This window comes from Cynara cardunculus (assembly GCF_001531365.2).
Source record: "Cynara cardunculus var. scolymus isolate 2C chromosome LG 7, CcrdV1, whole genome shotgun sequence".
Classification (NCBI taxonomy): Eukaryota; Viridiplantae; Streptophyta; class Magnoliopsida; order Asterales; family Asteraceae; genus Cynara; species Cynara cardunculus.
In genome coordinates, this window is record NC_037534.1 from 9,144,161 (window position 1) to 9,156,777 (window position 12,617).

The 12,617-nt window shown below is 34.8% G+C and overlaps 1 protein-coding gene across 2 annotated transcripts; it reads left to right on the top strand.

Annotated features, from left to right (window-relative positions):
- The first annotated feature begins 3,710 nt into the window (after positions 1-3,710).
- On the top strand, positions 3,711-9,413 carry LOC112515513. 2 transcript variants are annotated; one of them, XM_025122382.1, is made up of 5 exons: positions 3,711-4,035; positions 8,012-8,062; positions 8,390-8,523; positions 8,905-8,996; positions 9,085-9,413. In XM_025122382.1, exons 1-5 carry the CDS (start codon positions 3,736-3,738, stop codon positions 9,270-9,272), a joined length of 765 nt encoding a protein of 254 aa, XP_024978150.1. In that variant the 5' UTR covers positions 3,711-3,735; the 3' UTR covers positions 9,273-9,413. The 2 variants fall into 2 exon arrangements, with proteins under 2 accessions (XP_024978150.1, XP_024978151.1); XM_025122383.1 differs by having other exon boundaries at positions 9,096-9,238.
- The last annotated feature ends 3,204 nt before the right edge of the window (positions 9,414-12,617 follow it).

The following is a 12,617-nucleotide window of genomic DNA, read 5'->3' on the forward strand; positions in this document are numbered from 1 at the left end:
GAGGTATGCTTGTGAAACACCCGTTTTATTTCGGTTCATGTGGGCCCTTTGAGGGTTACAGTTTTATTTTCCATTGTGCTTGAGATCCCATAACCCAATAACACTAACAGTTACCACCATATGTTTAATTATAAACAATGTAATAAAATCCATCGTAACACATTATGAAGTTTACATGTTATAAAGGTTGTTTTAAATCGTATATGATGATAAATTATCGTGTTCACATTACAATTTAAAGAGTTCTCAAAATCGATGTATGACACACCAGTAATTTCGGGGGTATTACACTCCATCTGAACTAAGGGGCCGTTTATCTAAACACTCACCCCGTAAGCACTTACCGTTAAAATTCAACACTATCTATTACTTATCGGACAATATTTTATTCACTAAAAGGCATCGTATGCAACAATTTATCCCGGTAAGCGCTAACCATGGTAAAAGTCCTTGTCCTCACTTACTGAGTAAGACTCTTGATTCTTGCTTGCGCTCTTACTTGATAAGATTCATAGTCTTTGCCATATTCATCCGGTAAAGTAAATTGACTTGGTAAGGGCTTTGGTAAACGGCACCTAAAACACATAAATGATTATTGAACTAATGAGCGTTTAGTGATTGAGGGAAGACAATACGACAAACTTATCCATGAAAAGTAAAATGACATACGACACTCTGTACAACAGGTTTTTCAACACACCTGCAGTAGATAAACTTGTTGAAATTCCAAATCTCATCTTCAAAGGTGTTGTATTAGCGGTGTTAACGATTCAAAAAATCAAACGAGTTACTCGAGCTCGATGATTTAGTCTCAAGCACGAATAAATTTCATTTAAATCAACGAGTTGAGCTTCGCAATACCAATATTCAACTTGGCTCGTTCATCAGGGTTTTTTTGAAGTCGAATTGAAACGAGTAATACGAGGATATACTTTTGAACATGTTTATAAATCATACAATCAATGTATATAAATTAAAAAGAAGTTGTTGCTAGCGCTGTATTTGGAGCTCGAACCAATAAACGAGTTAATCAGCCATCGAGCCCACATACGAGCTTATAACACTTCAATTTTAGGTTAAAATGTGCAATTCGAACTCTTCAAACATGCATCAAGCTTGAGCTAAAACATTGTAAAAATTATTTAAGCTCAACTACTATTCTGGAAAGAAATGATTCGAGCTCGAGTCTGATATATTTTATCGAGTTAAGTCCAAAAAACCCGATGTTCAACTCGACTCGTTAACACCCTTAAACTTGACCCTGTCACCAAATTTTAAACGAAGATATGGACATACTTTGATGAATAATATTTTCACCATGCATTTCTTCATGAATAATTGATTAACGAATATATTTTGTCAATATGAAGTGTAGACATAACCATTTTAGTGCAAATACCAGTTAACCCATATCTTAATCTATTTTTTTAAAGATATTTTCAATACTTGACTAGTTAAAACCTTTTTATTATATATTAGAAAGGTACTCGCACAATGCAGCGAGATACATTTTGATTTTAATGTATCGTTTTAATTTTTTTGTCTCGGTCGATGTTATAAAAAATTGAAAAAAAAATATTGATATTAGTACCAACATGACTTTAATTTTTTTTTTGTGTGTAATTTCTTGGTTCATTTTTTTTGTTTAATAATACAATTTTTTATAAAGATAATAATTAAATATTTTGTTAGAACTCAATGATTATTCTGATTATATTATATTTTTTTTGTATTTGAAATGGAATGTTTATCCTCTATTTAATTATGTTTATCTGCAGTTAGTTACACAAATTCAAACATGAGGATTTAATAAGTTGTACTTACTCAAAATTTACTTGTAATATTGATTTTTAAGTAATGTACATCAATAAATAGTACTTCATACAAAAAAAATGATTTTTAAGAGTTTTTGTCAAATGCTTTATAATACGGTGTATATATATGTATATATATATATATATATATATATGGTAAAATATTGCATTTACTTTTGGTACATAGAAAACAACTAGACTAGTGTTTTATTGGAGATTAAAATTTTACTTATGGGTATTACATCGATCAAGTGATGTCAAATAAGAAAAAATGAGTTTTTTTTGGAAATAACTGATAAGATAATTGATAAAAGAATTAGGAAAGTTAGAGGCTGTTTGTTTGGCTCTTAATGGTGACATTAAGAGCCAACCTCTTAATCGGTAAGAGGTCAAAACTGTTTGGCAAAAAAAAAACAAACTCTTAATGGTTACATTAACCTCTTAACCATTTTGCACCTAGAGCTTCACTAAACTATTCAGATGTTCATTTTTCCAATTCTGCCCTCTCAAGCCGTTCTTCACATCGCATCCCCCTCCATGGTTCCATTCACCGTCTTCCCCCCCTCCATCGTCGGTTCCATTCGCCGTCTTCCTCCCTCCCATCGTCGGTCTTCCATTCGCCGTCTTCCCCCCTCCCATCGTCGGTCTTCCATTCGCCGTCTCCCCCCCCCACGATCGTCGCCGCGCCTACTACTTCCCGCCGCTCTTTCCTCCCACGCGAGATCCTCGTTCCTCATCCCACTCGATCGTGTTCTCCAGCGTCTTCTCCATCGTCTCCGTCGTCTTCTACATCGTCTCCCACTCGATTTCAGGTATTTCCCTTCTGTCTCATTTTTCCTTCCCTCTGCAATCACAATGTCGATGAACTTAGGGCTGTTTGAATGAGGTAATCGATTTGATCGTTGGTGGATTTAAGTTATGAGCTAATCATTTTGGTATCTGTTGAATCAAGCCATTTTGGTATATGTTTATGTGTATCTGTTTATAAGTCATTTCCTTATTATGATGAGTTGTGCCTGATATTTGGAAAGAGTAGAGGCAATGAGAAGAGGGTTAAAATGGTAATTTGTTGTCATTCAGAAAACATTTACCAAACAATCATATTTCATTCAGCACTTAACCATTCTGACCACTTAACCATTTTGTACAAAACCATTCAGCAACTGCCAAACAACCCCTTAAATATGTGTGGTCCATATTGGTTCATAGAGTTTCCAAAATAGAGATGGTTTCTATTTGATTTGTCCCCTATGGGTGTATAAGATACATATATTTGATTTTCAATTTTGGTACGGTATTTTTTATTTTTTCTTACTTTTTACTTAACGAGTATCCAACGGGTTCCCCACACCCATTGGTGATTCCTTCCAACCCCCTTCCCTAAACCAATCGAGAATTAGTCATTTAGAGAATGTTTGGCAGTTGCTGAATGATTTGATACAGAATGATTAAGTGGTCAGAATGATTAAAAGACTCATGATATAGTGTAAAATGAAATATAATTGTTTGATAATTGTTTACAAAGAAATTATGGCGCTTAATGGTTAAGGGAGACGCATGATACACAATCATTTAGAGAGTTTTAGAATCATTAAAAGACAATTTTTTTTTTTACCAAACAAGATTCACTTCCTAACGATTCAGATGTTGCATCTTAATGAAACTATTAGTCGAGGTTGAGTTGGTACCGGGGGGGCTTAATCTGGGGTTGGGAAATGAGGATGCATTACCTGCCATGTTTCCATCCCTATTTTTTATTTTGCTTGTTTGCATGTACGAGGTCCTTGATGCATTTATGCAAACTTTTAAGGACTTTTATGAACTTTCTAGTATTTTCAGGGACCAAAGTGTAAATAAATGATATTATTGATGGTGCGTGTGAATGAGCTTCGTCTCGTTCCGGTGATTCCAGAGCTTGACGATGATCAGTTCACTGAATCTGCGGCGAATTTCCTGCCCTTCTGTCAAATACGATTACGGCCAACATTTTTCCGGCAACGCCGTCACTCTATCTTCTTCTAACCTCCGCCGTCGACGACTTCATAATCGGTGCCTCGCTTCTCTTTCTACAAATTCAAGCAATTCGTCGTCGTTCAGGCCTTCTGTTGCTTCTTCGACTACCTTCACTACCTCCGTAGGATCTCCACCTCCGATTCCTCCGCTCACGCAATGGAACCTCACACAGCGCCACATCATCGTCCTCAATTTCATTGCTTGCGCGGTATCCTTTAACTTTTTGAATTTTTTCAATTTAGTTCTTCAGCGATTTGTTGTGTACCTTGAAAAGTTTCAATTCGCATGTGCATTTATTGTAGATTCATTTATAGGTGTGTGCGTGTGAGTACGTGTCTAGGAATCCTAGTCTCTTAGTTTGCATTTAACGATAATTGAGAATTCGTTGTAGCATCTCTGGCTATGAGTTAGACTTGTAAGTCCCTTGCAAACTACTAATAGACCACCTTGCTTTTAGTTGAAAGAGGGTTATGGGACCTGCTACTTTGGGTTTGGTTATTATAGATGGCATTAGAGCAGTGGCCACTCAAAATGCACTGGGTTAGTGTCAAGGATTCGGTTTGGGTTTATGTTTTGGCTGGAATTTAAGAAGGCCAGTTTGTGACAGCAGTCCACATTGGTTGCGTTAGACTTGCGACTTACTTATAAGTCTTAGTAGTTGGGTTAGTAATAACCTTGCTTTAATTAAATCGGAGGCTATCGTGTCAGTTTGCTGCTTTGTATATAGGGTATTACATCTTCGATGATAACTACCCCTTGGTTCAAAAAAGGAGCTACATTTTGATTTACGAAACCGATATGAATTTTAGTTATTGGTTGACCACCAACTAGTGATACCTGTTTTAAAGTTTTATGTGGTTATCAAGTATTTATCTAGTAGTTAAAATCCCCAATGTTTTTTATTTTTGACACTATCCCAACTGATTTTGGAAGTGAAAAATACTGATCTATTTGTGGAACTAAGGAAAATTAACTTGTTATAATTTATAGTGAAACTTGAGGCAATTAATCAATTTCATAGGGTAATTTTGGAATATAGGGTATGCGATAGATCAAGCTTTGGTGGTATGTTGTTTTTATTTCTTTGCATAAAAATCAGCTGCAAAAGGTGTTCTATCAGTTATCAAATGAACCGGCATGGTTATGATGTAGTAGACAACCTAAAGTTTATGAGCAGGGAAAATTGAATGTATCAATACTAATGAAGCCATCCATATTTGATTACCCTGTTTTAGTAAACACTAAAGCTTGTGAACTTATGATGGCATAGAGAAATGCGATAAGTCGATAACTAACCTAAGTAGATGGAAAGGGGTGTGATTTATGGACTTCTAGTTAACTAAGCTAGCACTTGCACATCTTATCTAAGAAGGTCCAAGAATGTACCAACCAAGTTGGGACAAAGTCATATATTTTATGCTGCCTTGCATATTTAAGTCCAAGACTATGCCAACCAAGTTGAGACAGGGTCATAACTCATGAGCGTACGTTGCATCTCATTATCTTTAAAAGGATCTGATTGAAGTTGGAAGATGAGGAAAGACCAAGGATTTCAGAGATTTGTATTTTCTTTCTTGAATCGTTGTGCTTCATTCTTCCAGCATCACTTGTGTGTTTGCTCTATGAAGGCTACTTATTAGCAATATGAGGCATGAAAAAGATATCCTCTTGCTTGCCTTGGATGCTTTTCTTGTAAGCCAGAAACCTTGCAGTTAGATCAATAGATAAGGAAATGGACCAGGGAAGAAAATATGATCCAGAGAGATATGGAGGGTGGGAGAGAGGAAACAGAACATATGTTTCCCTCGAGTTTTTCCTGCGAAAGAAATAACAATCTGGGTGCTCGAACTGCTTTGGTTCTGGTTGGGGAGTGGGATCAACTTCTTTTGGGCTGTTTCACTGAATAGGTGTGATAACACATATAGATTTTGGCTATTGTACTCAGTGGTTGCTTCTTCTAGTGTTAGCGAACTAGAAGTCATGCTGTTGGGTTGGGATGAGCTAATTCTACAGCCTTTGCTTGGCGAAACTTCCTTTTTCTTTCTATTTTTGCATTTACATTGCCAAAAAAAGCAGAACTGGATAAAAGATGGTGTGTGGCAAACATTGACATTTTAATAAAATCAAAACTAGTTCCTAGAATTTATAAACAATAATTACAAACCATAGACTTGATTTTATTGTTGTTAAGGATTAGAAAATTGGACTACAAAAAGTATGTATTGACTATTTGACTTTAGCGAGGTTAAATTTTCAAACCCAGGAAAACAAAATTTCTATTTTTAATTTTAATTTTTCATCATATTTTTCGGAACAAATAACTAGTCTTGCCACCTGTCCCATTAATCGGCAGCTTCTGCGTACCAGCGTTATCATCCATTCTACATGGTTAACCTCCGAGCTCAAGTGGTAACAGGTCCGTGTCAATAGATAGTCATTCCCACTGGTTCTATGTTTTTCTACTGTTTTTCGTTCTACCATGTCAAGGATTTCTCCACGTGCTTATCAAAGTCATTGACACACAGACTTTTAATTTATAATCCGGCATTAGTTGTTGAAAAATGCTGTTTTTGAGGGTTTTATTCTGCCTCTTGTGATGCTGCTACTATTCCCTTGAGGTTACCATTGCCCTTAACAAATGTCTTGCTTTGACATGGCTGGCAAGGGAGGTCTGAGAAGTGAAAACATTTTGTTAGTGGATATTTATGAAGATCAAGTCCTGTTCTCAAGTCAACCGTCTATCCTATTCTATTATAGATTAAGTATCTTTCCCTGCAATGTGTGGGAGATAAAGAGACAATGGCTGTACAAAGCTTATCCAATTTTTGTTGCTGGTTCAGATGTAGAAGGGCAGAAGTTCATGCCTTACTTGATTTCCCTCGACGCTTTGAGGGTTAAAGCAAAAAATTGTTTTCTAAATGTATTTGCAATACAACACCTCCATCCCCTGCCACAGGGGAACTTATGTGATTATGTTAGACATCCATGCTTCTGATTTTCTTTTTCTGAAAAGTAGAGTAATAATATAGGAACCCCCCCCCCTTCCAAAAAAAAGTCATATAATTGAACAGTGTTGTCAGGAGTTGCAGAGTCATTTGTTTAATCACATACATGATAATATGACATGGAAAAATTAAACATTAACTGCTAAAATTTTGACTAATATCGCTTAAACCGTGTTTGGCAACCCTAAGGTAGCTTTTTGAAGCACCACCTCAAGTAGTGTCTAAATAAGCTTGTGGTTTTTCACACTTTTTTTCTTCCAATTATGCCCCTAATATTTTCCCAAATACTTTTTCAGCATGCCCTTGGAGGTCATTTTACATTTTCAACTAGCTTATGAGCTACTTTTTACCAAACATAACTAGTTTATTAGCCAACAACTAGTTTATCAGCTGTTTGCGAACATAGCGTTAGACAAACATATACATATATATATATACACATATATATGTGTATATATATATATATATATATATAATATCAAGAACTTGCAACTATGCATGGCTAGGTGGGCACTTTGTTGTGTAGGTGGTTTTAGGACCTCTCTTTGCTCTCTGGAAGGATATTGTGAGCTTTTCAGTGGGTGTCTACAACTTCTGTTTGTTTTTGGAAAATGAAATTGCCCCATTGCTCATATTGACAAAAAAATAATTTACTGTTAGGCTACCTATTTAAGCTGCCTCCTTTGTCAAGGTTTGTCACTTACTGTGACTTGGTGAATTCAGGCACAAAGAGGAAGAGTCAAATTTAACCAAGCTCATGTGGGACTATCTATTTCTTTTTCTAAGTGCTGTATTATTTTGATGAATCCAATAGTGTCTATTTGTCATAACCCGTAATTGCTAGTGATATAACCTAAGGGTTGGGTTCCAGTGAGAATGAAAGTTATGCTGAGAAGGGTAAGAAGGGATCTCCACTCTGGATCGATCCTAATTAAAGAGAACCACTAGGTCAATTCCTCTAAAGCGCAATTCATGGGTTGGTTTGGGATTAAAAGTGATCAAGGGTCCAAATCCCTTCTTATACTTTTCACCTTAACTCCTACTTTCACACGATCCCTCATCTATAACCTAAAAGGGGAATTGAAGGATGTATTTCTTCACTTCAAACATAGTTTCTTAAAATTATAAACCATGTTGAGATTAGTCTTGATCATTACTAATTCAAGATTCTCTCCGCAGGCAGCAATCTCAGCTACGTGGCTTTTCTGCTCCGCAATTCCTACACTTCTGGTTAGTTATTTTAATTCCTAGACTGTATTTTCCTGTTTACGTTTATTTACAATGAACAAGATTCAAATATCATTTTCATCTTCACCCACTGGCTGAAGTGCCAAATGTAATTCCGATATTAAGATGCGATATTTTTGGTTTGTCCTTCCTTTCTTATATTGCCTCACTTGCATTTGTACTTGGTTGATAAATGTGACAGATTTAAAACCTACATCTTACCTGGAAATTGGGAAGGAATAGCAATTGCCAAATTAATTGAAGATAAATAAAACTTAAAGATGTTAAACCATTTACTCTCTTGTGACACTCCAATTTGGTTGCCTGAAGGCTTTCAAAAGGGCAGCAGAATCTCTTGAAAAACTGCTGGATGTTACTAGGGAGGAGCTCCCTGACACAATGGCTGCTGTTCGGTTATCAGGAATGGAGATCAGCGACTTAACTATGGAGCTCAGTGATTTAGGGTTAGCAAATCTCCGTCCTTTTCTTCTAATCCACTGGTTTTAGGCCATAGCTTATATTTTAGGCTTAATGAAAAATCCCCATTTGGTTAGCCATAAGCTAGCTTTTTGAAAAAAATACCTCAAGTAGCGTTTCAACAAGCTTCAGGGTTTTTTTTCACTTTTTTTTTTTCCAATTATGCCCCCATTTATATTTTTCCAATTAATTTTCAATGTCCTTTTAGGTCATTTTACATTGTCATTAGTTTTTACCAAACATTACTAGCTTTTCAGCTAACAACTAATTTTTTAGCCAACAACCAACTTATCAGCTAGTTTGCCAAATATAGCCTTATTCAATCTCTGGTAATTCACATCAATTACATGACTCAACTACGTTTGCAGCCAGGAAATAACCCAAGGTGTTAAAAGCTCCACGCGTGCCGTTCGTTTGGCCGAGGAAAGATTGCGCCGATTGACAAACATGAATCCATCAGGTTAGTAGTATTATCGTTTGAACCACCCTCACACGATTTTACTCAATTGCTTGGGATCCTGAGTTTTACATCATCTTTACTTGGTTAGCATCGGTGCAGATGGTAGTCCCAATGACATCCGAACCAGCGGCAGGGCCCGTGGTCGCTAGAACCGCCAGGGGAATACGGGAGACCATCGTGAAGAGCCGTGCATTCATGCAAATGTTTTTCACAATCACCCAGTTCTCGAAGGTAGCCTTTAAGTACTTAACGTCTCGAGCCAAGTCAAATGCTTGAAGAGCACCGCTGGTATTTGCTTCTGTAAGTTCTACAGGTAATGTGTTAACTAACTGCATAGGGATAGCAAAATCGTACTGAATAACTTCGCGTGTTGTTCTCGTACCTCTTATTTCACGGGTTCGCCACTTTTTCGTCAAAGAAATCTCTTGCCGTCTCTTTTGGTCTTACATATGTCTGGTCCCATTTGGTATGCCATAAGCCAGCTTATTGAAAAAGACTCATTTGGTAAGATATAAAACTAAACTTTTTGAAAATGTACTCCAAATAGCTTATTGGGATTCTTTTTTATGGGCCCTTATATCCGACATAATTTATATTTTCTTATTTTACATTGTGATCTAACTTATCAGTTAGTTTTTACCAAACGATACTGATATTGGTTGGGGGCAAAGGACAATTGTAAAAACACAAATGGCAAGTACTTTGAGATTAACAAAAAAAGGTAAGAGTTGGGCATGAAGCTTGAAAATCACCTGGATTTGAACTAAGATTGGTAACATTTTGACCGGCCGATACTGTTAAATACGTTTATTTTATAATGCTCGGTTAAGGGATCGATCGTCGAAGGACCGATTAAGGTTAATCAATTAGAACCAATTTTTGTAAGAGTGTCATGTGACACTTGCCCGTTCGTCCAAGGATCGGTTAAAGTGGACCAGTTATATCAATCCATATCAGTTACAGAGCAGAATGCTACCTCTTAACGGTATCTCCTCATGATCATGTTGCATTTCTATGACCAAAACGAACTCGACATCAAGAATAAACGAGTTCCAATTTATTGTCTCTTTTTCTCGATTAGTGTAATAAGTATTTAATTTTTCGTGTTTCATATTCATTTTGACAGGCAACTGTTGATGATATGAATGACAAGCTGTCAAGTTATATTGTAATATTGATCACGTGAAAAAATGTCACATGAAATCATTCTATTCCAAGTAGCCTAAAAGCTCATTTAACTAGCCACAAAGGTGGTGCCTGATTGGTTTGACCTTGACTCCAAAGGTCAAAAGTATCAGGAGGTCTCAGGTTCAAATCCAAGGAGGAATAAAAATCCCCTTTGGCCACGGATGTTCAAATGCGGTGACTCCGGTCTATCTGCAAAGCAGGTGGTCGCCCTGAAATTAGTCAGCTCGCATAGCGGATTGGATATCCTGGTTAATAGAAAAAAAATGTCAAAATCTCTCAAAATACCACTAATGTATTAAAACATTCTTTTTGGTCTCTTCTTATAAGCTCCAAAAATGTCATTATGTTACCAAAATATATCGGGGTTGTAAGTGTAACTTCTAAAAACTGACTATATGAGTAAGAACTCATAATCAAGATAAACACATTTCAGTAAGATAATCATTTAAATATTATGTGGTAAAATCAATCAAAGCGTACATCTATAATTAGATTAATAAACGGTAATTGACCTGAATAATCGAAGTAAAATGGCAAAACCAGTTAAATAAATTTACTGTTCGTTTAAATAATTGATTATCATATCTCATAACAATATATCAGTAAATTTAAATGGTCCAAATCAAATAAAAGATCCTAACATGTAAATAATATTAACACAATTAAATTTACTAATAAATATGGCAATATTGTAACTAACTGATAATGCTTAAATTAAGAACGATATGCCAAAAGAATAAAAGTTATACTAGCCCAATTAAAATTAAATGAACTGAAGCCAAACTTAAATTAACCAGTAGTCTAAAGTAGTCTAATTGTTATTTGAATTAGCCTAAAAGATTGGTTTAACCATCTGATTAAATAAAACTAATTAGATATCTCAATATGAATAAATAAAGAAAACAAATATGTAGTTAGGGGCCGTTTACTAAATGCTTATCTGGTAAGTACTTATTGGGTAATTTTCCTTACCGGATGAACATAACAAGGGTCAATAATCTTACCCGGTAAGAGCGATAATAAGGATGGAGAGTATTACCCGGTAAGTGAGGATGACGACTCTTATCCGGATAAGCGCTTACCAGGTAAATTGTTGCATATGATACATTTTGATGTACTATAATTTTACCCAATATCATAATTGACTCTTAATGTTAAGTACTTATCGGGTAAATATTTAGGTAAATGATCCATTAGTCTAATTTAGATAAAGACCTAAAATAAATAGCAATTAACCGATAAATTCAATATAAATCAATGAGTCAATTTAAGAAAATCTTTAAAAAATTAATTTATTAAAAAAATTGATTGAAAAACATTTTTTTTTAATTTTCGTTATCCATCGAAAATAAATTGATTATTTTATGTATTTATTTTCTTTTTATAGTAAAAACAAAAAATCATATAATTAAAATGTTAAAAGTACAATAAAATCCCATAAATAATCAAAAAAATTTAAATAAATACTTATAAATTATTGATATCGGCAATAAAAATATAATAAAAAGATATTTTAATGTCGAATCATAATACGCGTTAAACTTTTAACATGATCTTAAAAGAATCATATATAAAGAAGCAATGCGAAACATTCATAAATATAAAGAATAAGACATATAAATGTATAATTGAACTGAAGTAGCGGGAAGTAAATCATTCATCAATGTCGGACAACGAACTGAACAACTGTTTAACGGCGACGAAGTAAATCATTCATCAGTGTCGGGCAATGAACTGAACAACTGTTTATCGAATTTTAAGGTTACGTGATGATAACGTGTTATGGTAAAAATGAAACAGAACAATAATAGAATAAAGAGAGCGAGAATATATAGTTCTCATTAATCATAAGCCCTTTGTATAGATATACGTTACAAGTAGATAACTACGAGATATTTCAGTTTCTAATATAATCTGATATATATTATCTCTATTTCTATCGTCATATCTTTTAGACGATGACACACTTATCCAATAACAACAACATTTTTTTTTATATTGAATTGTTTATCAAATTAATTATATTTTTGAAAAGGATTCCAGATTTATTTGACTCCAACAAAATAATAAGTATAAAGTGAAGACTGCAAAGAGAAAAATTGACTCCTTGTCTTTTATATTGACCTCAGGAATCTGCCCTGACATCGATGGTGAACATACATTATGTCATTATCGTAACATAAATATTTCAAGTAAAGATAGAAATACAGTGGGAAATGCAGCTCTCGTTCCCACTCCCTGTTTATGCATCTCATCTCATTTAATTTTCGACAGATTTTTGAGGAAAGAATCAGATCTGATATGAATAACATGTTATGTACTTGTTTTGAATATACTATAAGAGTACTCGAGTAATCTGACAAGATATATCTCGATTTTAATGTTTCATTTTATTTTTGTCTCTGTTGATGTTATAATATGATTTTATGTGGT